Source organism: Zerene cesonia, chromosome 18, assembly GCF_012273895.1.
Source record: "Zerene cesonia ecotype Mississippi chromosome 18, Zerene_cesonia_1.1, whole genome shotgun sequence".
In the NCBI taxonomy this organism is placed as follows: Eukaryota; Metazoa; Arthropoda; class Insecta; order Lepidoptera; family Pieridae; genus Zerene; species Zerene cesonia.
In genome coordinates, this window is record NC_052119.1 from 1,091,247 (window position 1) to 1,101,479 (window position 10,233).

Sequence of the window (10,233 nt, forward strand, 5' to 3'; positions counted from 1 at the left end):
TTATTTTGGATTTAAGAGCAACATGCAGAGAATATTGAGAAAAGATTTTATTTTTCCCCTCACATTAATACATTACAAATATTTTCTATTTACATTGTTTGTTTCACAATAATCACTTAAATCAAAAATTATCACACACATTTATATTCATTCAAAATGCAATTTCAGTCCATTAAATGTAAACTTCTGATTAACAATTACGGCCATGTAATTGGTTTCCGTTCCTTCTTAATTGGAGGACAATCTGTGACTAGTGTTGCCTGAAAATAAAATATTATAATAAATATTAGGATAAACACAAAAACTACTGGGCCAATTTTAAAAATTCTTTCACCATTAGAAAGCTGAACTTTGTTGAGTGTCACAAGCTATATATGTACCACTGGAGAAGCCGGGGCGAACTGGTAGTATTATTTTAAAACTAAATAAAAAAGCTTTAAGACTATTGTATTAATATTGTGAATAACATGATATACCACTGTAAACAAAAGACTATATTACTCTCTAGTTTCATAATAATCTCCATGTATAAAAATCATATAATAATATTGCATCATTGTAATAAGATAAAAATACAAATAAATTTAGAAATATTCTTTCACATTTACTATATTAGTGTGGCGAAAAGAATCAAGAAAACAAAAAGGATTATAAGATAAAATAGAGAATTATATTAAATACTCACTGGATCAATAGGAACTTTCCTTTTAAATTTATCAAATTCATTGATTACTGTTTTTGTTTCCAATTTCATTTTCTTGTTTATGTGCCCCGATATTAAGTCTAGTGGTGGTTTCAATCTATCATTCTGAATTGTGTATTTTAAATGTATTTGTCTGCTCTCTACATTTACATGTGCGTTATTTGTGATATTAAGTTTAGTAGTTGTTTCCGGACTTGTATTTCGATTTTTATTTAAAACTTTTCCCCTACCAGAGTCCTTGTATTTCCTTTGACCGTAGGGTACACAAAATTGATGAAACAGTAGAAGAAGATCATCCCTCTGCATTGATAGAATATTTGGCACTCTTAAATGCCTCTAAAACAAAAAATGAAATCACAAACCACTGTATTTTTAGATAATTTTGAATGAACACAGAAAGCGGATGAATACCTGTTGAATTATATAAATTAATTGTTCATTCGTCATAAGTTCAGGATGCAATAACATATCGCAAGACATTGTCATAACGTTTAAATTCTATTACATGAAATGTTTGTTTTTATTTTGGGAAATTTGTAAAAATAGCCGCCAAATAGAACCATTGTCGACACTAGGTACTGAAAATTGAAATCGTTTTCTTTGTCAAATGTCATTCCAAATTAAATGTCATCTTGACATTGGAAATGCATAGACAAAATGAAGGAGAAAAAAGGAATTTTAATATTACATTCTAATGCCTATGCATTATGTATTACGTTAAAGGACAGGTTATTATTATTATGAACTGAACGTAGCTTGTAAATATATTAATTGTAAATATCTGAGAGGTTTTGTGAGACACCTAATTAAAATAAAAAAGGGTTTTTATATTTTAACTTTGTTTTTATATTGTTTTCAATAGGAACATTTAGTAATATCTTTTGTGTAGCGAATAATTAAGTTTAGGCTGTAAGTTGTCTTATAGTCCATGGAATACTTTACGTACGTGAACATAAAAATTTGTTATTTGTAGTCTGTTGTTCATACATGTGTCTATGACTTCATACTTCAGCGTTAGAATTCCTTCACTATAATATTCAGTTGTCATTTGTCATTCTTTAGGTTTTGATTGTTTGCTGCACGATATAATTCTTATTTATTTTTAAAATAATTAATTATTTCAAATTCGAAACGATTTAGCATTCGAAACATATTTATAAGCGCGAGTTTAGCTAAAACAATAATTTTCGCAATAATTGCAATTTTTAAAAAAGAGTGTCAGTTGCAGTTTATTTATTTTTGAATGAAAAAATAAATCTTGCGATTTCGAAATACCTTCATGAATCCAAAAAAAATTAAAACAGCAGTGTAAAAGTGAGATAAAATAGCGCGCAAATGCAATACGTCTTCGAGAAAATATCGATGTGTGGATTGGACCCGGAGGTTTGTGTTCGGTGGGATTATGTTATTTCTCAGTGCCTTAGCGATTGGAATGATAACTGGCCTGCAGAATGTTACCACAGAATTGACGACCACGGACAGTGACGTTCCTTCTACGACGGTTTCTGATATGGGTTTGATCGAGGCGTCGAAGGCATCTGAGACTAGCGACTTCGTTAATGTGACGATACAAGAGCGGCCCTCGATGTGGGATCTGTACCTGAACCACTGCCCACGGTGGAGGCCGATAAATCATATATTTTTTCAAGTGTCGAACGTATTTTTTTTGTTATCATTCCTCGCGCCCCACACTCCGACCGGACTGATATGGTTACGCGTGTCGCTGATACTCGGATGCGCGTTTTCGGGCCTCTGGGCTTGGAGCATTGAATGCTATTTGGATGCTGTGCTCTGGAACAGTGCATTTGTGATCATAAACTTCATATATTTTGCGATACAGTTCTACTTATTGAGACCGATAAAGTTCCATAAGGAAATTGAAGAGGTGAGTGTTTGTCTTCATAATTCCCTTTACATTTATATGTTTAATTTAGCTAAAAAGTCATTAAATAAGACTCCATTGTTTTACACAATTCAATAATGATTATCATAAGGTTATCAACATTCCAAGGTTGCACATGCATAATCAAACAAATCTGTTATGATACAGATTACAAAATAAAACTAATTTGATTTTCATACAAATTTGGCAGATTATATTTTTGTATGTTATATGTTAATAAGTAATATTTTATATTCATGCAGAAGAATATTTAAATATGTACCACTTTCGTTGTACAAGATTAATTTATTGGAGTGATGTAATAATGCAGTTGGATGTAAGTGTGTAACTTTCAAAGAAATGCTGAATTTCTCATGCAGTAATGTTCATTTTATTTAAATTTGTTGAGTACTTTTCTATTGATAGTCTCCAGGTAATTCATTTTAAATGATTTTAAAATGCAAGGGTTGTTTATAATGTAATATGGATTTGTGTGTTGCTTTTAGTTTACTTTTCATTGGATTGGATGATGATTGATGATGATGTGATTGTATTGAATGTTCATCTGTATTGTCTATGAAGAACTTATTCCACATGGAAGGAAGTATTTTTAACAAATATTTCTATAAATATTTTTGATAAATTTTATTGAATACAGATGCCAATCTTTCAACTTACCATATAAAGAATAGATAATCGAATTTATTAATTAGTTTACTTACTGACTTTTCCCTTAAAGATAACTTAAGTAGTATTAATTTAATTCTTACTTAATTATGATGAGTTAAATGGACTGTAATATAACCCGTTGAACATTACGATTTTCCTATTTTTACGAAATATTTGACTTCCTGTACTGTAGGGAAATCTCGTCCTTGCAGTATGTTTAGTTAATCAAATCCAAATATAATAATTGCAATACTTAAAACTATTCTTACGAAATCGTATTATAAAAACAATAATATCATTCATTAGCGCCGGTAAGACGTGATCTTCTTGTAACTTTTCATCCGACTTTTCATTATTATTATTCAGAATGAAAGACCGCCTCCTTGGTACAGTGGTTATAATGTGAGCGTGGAACCGAGGGGTCGATTCCCGGTGGGGACGCACAAAAAAAAGTCTCGGTCTGGCAGGACACAGAAGGCTGATCACCTACTTGTCCATAAATAAAAATCGATCAGTGAAACAGTTGTATATTATCTGCCCCAATTGGGGACACGGGACTTCACTTTTATTCAGAATGAAAGAATCAGTGAATACACAGAAATAGAATGGATTTTACCAGGTGTTCAGGATTAAAGCTTTCAATTTGTATTTTATCCCCATATCCTTTCCTATCTTTTTACCTCTTCCATGTAGAGACGACAATCTATTTGTAGAGGCGTAAGATCTGCAAGTGACCTTAAGCCACTGCAAATATGCCGACGATGACATAGAAAAAAAAAAAACATTCTTTTATTATCTTCATTGTACCTCTGTTATGTGACACTGATTTAATTCGATAAGTACCCATTTATGAACAATTAAATTGTATAATAGTATATGCTTACTAGCTGCGCCCTGCGGTTTCACCCGCGTAAGTCCATATCCCGTAGGAATATCGGGATAAAAAGTTGCCTATATGTTATTCCAGTTGTCCAGCTGTCTACGCACCAAATTTCATTGCAATCGGTTCAGTAGTTTTTGCGTGAGAGTTACAAACACACACACACATCCTTACAAACTTTTGCTTTTGTAATATTATTACTATTAATTAGTATTAGTAGGATAGGATAGGATTTCGGAAGAAGGTGGACACACCGGAATAGATGACAGGGTTGCATGAATTTTGAAACTCGCAAGGAAACTTCGATAGAACGGAGTCTACTTTTCGTCTCGATAACAAAACTAACTAAAACAGCGAATATGTTAGTGGAGCAGTTAGATACAGTGTACGTGATGTGAATACGAGAAACAGTGAATTTCCATTCACTGTTTCTAATATCACTTACTAGTAGTCCGACCCGGCTTAGCCTGTGGTACATATAACACTTAAGGATCAAGTACATATCGAACGATGAAATAATTTTTGAAATTGTACTCGACCAATTTCCTTAGATTTACGTATTCAAACAAACAAACTTTTCAGCTGTATAATATTAGCATTGGTTACAATGGTCGGTTTATTTGAGACGTTTATATGATAAAAAAAAAAATTGTGAATAATAATTTGTAAATCATCGAACAAAATTTATGTCAATAAACTCTATTACATAAGTGGTTTTCTAAAAGCACATGCAACCATATTGGTCTCAATGAATCACGTTAGCTTCGGCAGTCAATACATAGGCCGAAGCCGAAAGTGAAGGTGGGATTCGGTCGAGGGTTAAGCTATGAGCTGACGAGTTTTAGTTCGATCCTAGTTAATTACGCTAGCACCGACAGATTATGTAGGGAAAGTTTAGTTGAGGGATAGTTATAACATTGAATAACATTAATATTTTGATTTCGGTTCAATCCTGGATAGCCGGGGTGTTTAATGTTAAATCACTTACGCAATTAGGACAAATTCAATATCTCTGGAGTAAATCACAAACCGTTTCTGTTAAAGAGCATACGTACTTATATAAATATACAAGTAAGGAATTAATTATTTTGATTTGGTTAGGTAAATAAAAACATTTTTTTTCCATTTGCAATATTGTTTTTAATGACGGATTACAGACCGTAGTCTCTTATTGCTTCTAAATAGTGCCGGATACTATCTATGCTCGAAATGTATGCCCAAAATCATATTTATATATATACTCACAAAGTCGTAGCCGGAATTAAAAAAAAAAAATAAAAATGGTTGCCTGTAAAGTCGGTTTTACGGGCGAAGATTTTACGTGACAACGTCTTTTTCTCGGTAGAATATTTATTGATATGAATATTATTAAATTGCACAATAGAAACAAGGAATTGAATGAAAATAAGAATTGCACAAATTTTAACTATAGAAAATATATTTTGTTTACTAAAAAGACAGAGACAGAGACACAAGCACGCGCCGATTCAATGCGCCTAATTCTCTAGTGCTGCGCGCGCGGCGGACCGATCATAGTTCGGTGACTCATCGTAACGTTACCGGGCGTTACACTTTTTCATGAGTGTCACCGAGCCGCAACCTAATTTAAGACGTTGTCACGTCAAAAAACTGATATAAAAACTCAAACTGACCTATATATCACTACCACTGCTTCATAAAGGACTCCCTCCTTGATGGAGCTTCTTTCTGTACGTATCAACTCAGTGTGTATTATTCTTCAGTTATACATCAGGACACTACAGTAGGTCACCCGGTGTTCGCCTCGCAATCACGCTGAAACTACTGAACGGATTTCGATGAATTTTAGTATACAGACAGGGTATGAGCTGATTTAGGTACAGGTAGACAGGAATCTTGATATCCGGGCGGAGCCGGGACGAGCGTCTAGTAAGAAATGTAGTTTGAAAAGCTAAGAGTTGGTGCACATTAGTAAATTACTTAATCCTGGCGATCCTAATCAATATTTAAATGAGATAAACTCATGAAATCATTGTATTGTCAACTCTTAAAGCGTACATAGTACGTACGTAAATAAAATATACGTACAAAGTTGTAATTAAATCTGTCCGTCTAATGTGGATCAAAAATCGAGTCTAAAGGAGTAAACAAACAAACAGGTGGAGCTAATACAAGCGTGTTTAAAAAAATATTGAGTACAAACTTCGAAATTAAGCTGCAAATAATTAATGGTGTATTATAAACAATGTCTGTTGCTATATGTTCTTATGTTTGTTTGATCGTGACCGTTTTATTGGTTGATTTGGATGTGGTAAGGATTATGAAGATTGCAATTGAGAAGTGTATGTTGTTCGTGTGTGTGTGTGTGTAAATGTGAGTGTGTTTGTTTGCTACACAGCTATGTACTTTTTAGCACAGAGATAGTTTGAGGATTGGAGTGCTCAGAAAAGTATCAAATACTACCAGGTTTCACCCGCGTAGTCCGTATCCCGTAGGAACATCGGGATAAAACATTCCTGTTGTTCATCTATCTATGTACCAAATTTCATTGCAATCGGATCAGTAGTTTTTGCGTGAATGAGCAACAGACACACACACATCCTTACAAACTTTCGCATTTATAATATTTGTAAGATAGGATAGGATAGGACTGTTATTAATAAACAGTGGAACTTCCAAACGCATATACTTGTATTAATTTTCTGATTGATAACATTTAAATGTGGATTGTGGTTTGTTGATTGTTATCAAACGCTGATAACATTACGTTGAATTACATATGTACGTATATGTTGATTGCCTTTTCATAATAACAATCTTATAATAAACTTGCTGCACGCCGGGGCTCCGCCCGGGTAGCCTTTTATCGTTATTGAAATAATATAAACTATCCTATCTCTCAAGTTGGATCGAACTGCACATGGTGTGCGAATTTTATTATAATCGGTTAAGTGGTTTAGGAGTTCATTGAGGACAAACATTGTGACACGAGATTTATATATATTAAGATAAATACGCTTAAAAGTGTCAATTGTTGTTAAACACACAAACAGCTGTCCAATTTAGAATCTTATTATAGACTGCGAGAAATATTATGAATATTAAGAATATGAATATTGATATAAATAGGGTATTACATATATATTATATAGGGTTTACACGAAGCATAAATCGCGCGAGCGACGCCGCCGGATAGAGCTTGATTAGTATGTAATTAAGATATTTTATGTTATCTACTCGTAGCGTTTGATCTAAATCGAATTATTAATTTATTAAATACGCATTTTTCATATGGTAATGATGATAAACTTGGACCACTGATGTAATTGAAGACGAAAATATATTATATTGAAGGTAGGGGTGGTCTCGTGTTTTTTATGAAGAGTATTTAATTTCACTTTTGATCCAATATGCTGTATTACGTAAAAGGAGTATCAGGTGGTGTTTTTGCCGCAGATATTAAAAGTTAAACGTTCAAAACAAATTAATTATTGTTGATTTCTTGTAATATATGGTGTTACAATCAATACGCTTTAAATATCATTCAATCTAATGGACAGTTACAAATATAAGAGTAGAGTACTAGTATTCTTAGCCGCGGGCAAAAGCAAATGTTTCAAAAGCTTATGTTATCCTGAGCTATATCACTGCCAAGCATCATCAAAATCCATTCGATGGTTTTGGCGAGAATGAGCAACAAACATATATCTATCAATCTATCCTTACAAAAGTTCACGTTAATACTTTTAGTAAGAAGTAAGATATATATGTCATGAAAATAAATCTTATCAAATTTCCTTATGTTATGAAAATGCCATTTTGTTTCCCGTGTGCATTTCGTTTACACAACAATAACGTAACATAAATATTATTATTAGATATGTGGGTATTAAAGTTACAACACAGGAAGCTCGTTCTGATATAATTAATGGTTTGGTTGAAGAAAAGGCACTTACAGAGACAGTATAAGAGCACTATTAATGCCTAGATGGATCAGGGGGCGGTATTTGCCGGAAGGCACTGTCTTTGTCATCAGTCCACAGGAAGAACTCATATTTATTACGGGAAATTGCGAAAGGTGCCGGCGGTTTTATAATAACTGTATGTATAGTTATGGAAATAGGAGCTTTAAAGTATCAGAGGTGGTCGTCGTTGTATTGTCAGTATATCGAAATTTTCTTTTCGTGACTTCGCTTTAATATAAGAAGGTTTGGAGGTTTGGATAGATCGGCAACCCTGAGAAATGAATGTTATTTAAGTCAGTATGTTATGTATTATAACGAGATATTAACAGGGAGCAAATTGTTGTAAACAATCATTTTTGTGAAATTTTTATACGATACGTGAAACCTATAATATTTACGCGATACTCGAGTCTAAAAATGTTTGTATTATTTTTTATCGAAACATCCGAATAATAGAATGCATTTTTTGGACACATTCAATGTTATGCTCCAGCCGCGACAGCTTTTGTCAAAGTTATAATAGGTAACGAATTTCAGACGTCAAAGGCATCACGTTCAATTCGTGCTGCGGTTTGAGCAATGTTTAACTCTAGTTACGTATGCGTCTAAACTATTCGTGGAAAATGCAAAAATAACACCGGAATATTTCGAGAGATGTAGGAATAGTGGCGTAGCAGAGTTGATTTTTGTTCTGAAAATGGTAAAATTAACTACTATTGCATAACCACGCAATGTATATAATAATATTTCTGGCTTGAAACAGTTCTACACAAGGAGACAGGATCGCGACGTAACTACATACTGCCATTAATATATGTCTACTAGCTGCGCCCCGCGGTTTCACCCGCGTAAGTCCGAATCCCGTAGGAATATCGGGATAAAAAATAGATGTTGGCCGATTCTCAGACCTACCCAATATGCTTACCAAATTTCAGAGGAATCGGTCAAGCCGTTTCGGAGGAGTATGGCAACGAAAACTGTGACACGAGAATTTTATATATTAGATAGATATTGCATTGCATCACATTATCGCGGACCACGGTACACCCCAACGGCTCAGATTCAAAGAATTATTTTTAAAAAATGAATTTGTACACGACTTATTACGAAACAAACGATTGTTTGAAGGGGTCATTTAACTTGGACAACTAGGTTAAGTGTTCTCTATCGCACGATATATTAGATTTAACTGCGGCTTACAGCTTGGGAGTATTTAAAGCGTTTATTGGAAATATGGCCGCTTTGATAAATATGATACATAAATAGTACTATAATGGTTGTGGAAATGGAGTGAGATAGTTTTAGTCAGCTAATATGTCGGGTATTTGGACATTCTATTATTGTGAGACTTGCTCTGAAAATGTTTATAATGTCACTTTCAAAGGTTTATATAGAAAAAGTAGTAGTAAAGTAGGTATATATAACATTATAGTTACTTGAACGTAAATAGAAGGGAAATAGATAAAAACAACATTTGAAATGGACAGTAGGTATATCACATATCGAAATTGCAGCTAGATCGATGTCGAAAATCATTCAGTTGAGGCAAAATTAAAGCTTAATTGAAAATAACAAAATTATTAATCGATGTTTCTATCGTTTCTTAAAATTACATTATCTTTACATTGTAGAGACTATAAGGTCTAAAATTCCCTGCACGCATTTAAGATGATGTCTATGTTGGTTCAGGCTTACCCTCGTTAAAGGGTTTTGACTGACTGTATACGATTGAACCGCTTGTACCAAATACACAACATGGGCGATTACGCTTGTTATCCAATTACGTTTAAATGTACATAAGTGATAGGCAGATAAGAGGATTTAAATCAAGGTCACCTAACTGGCTAGCTATCTAAAACAATCTACAAAACTGGACATTATGACGGATCATGTGTTATATATTGTCGTATCAAGAATTTGATAATTTATATTGCTATTTACTATTCTTATAATTCGAGAACTTGCTCTAACTGCACCCAGATTGACTCGGGATGAAAACAAAAAAAAAGGCTAGTTGTTTCGGAGCATTTTGGGTACAGACAATTTTTCCTCGTTTAATGATAACTAGCTGTGACCCGCGGTATATACTTAGTCTGGCCATAAATACTGTTACACTTAATTATAAAAAAATATTACATTTGAATTTCGAATCTGT

General features: G+C 33.4%; 2 protein-coding genes across 3 annotated transcripts in view; one reads left to right on the forward strand and one right to left on the reverse strand.

The window, feature by feature from the left end:
• Nucleotides 1-46: 46 nt before the first annotated feature.
• Nucleotides 47-1,302, reverse strand: LOC119833831 (ashwin-like). The gene is made up of 3 exons (XM_038358027.1): nucleotides 1,115-1,302; nucleotides 686-1,039; nucleotides 47-260 (listed from the first exon to the last, which is right to left on the reverse strand). Exons 1-3 carry the CDS (start codon nucleotides 1,187-1,189, stop codon nucleotides 198-200), a joined length of 492 nt encoding a protein of 163 aa, XP_038213955.1. The 5' UTR covers nucleotides 1,190-1,302; the 3' UTR covers nucleotides 47-197.
• A 442-nt stretch (nucleotides 1,303-1,744) lies between these two features.
• Nucleotides 1,745-10,233, forward strand: part of LOC119834114 (blood vessel epicardial substance) — a 44,986-nt gene continuing 36,497 nt past the window's right edge. For both annotated transcript variants that reach the window (XR_005287987.1, XM_038358403.1), the window contains exon 1: nucleotides 1,745-2,588. Coding sequence is in view for 1 of the 2 variants with exons in the window: in XM_038358403.1 (XP_038214331.1) it covers nucleotides 2,106-2,588 (483 nt within the window). In the remaining variant the exon portion in view is untranslated. The remainder of the gene's footprint in view (nucleotides 2,589-10,233) is intronic.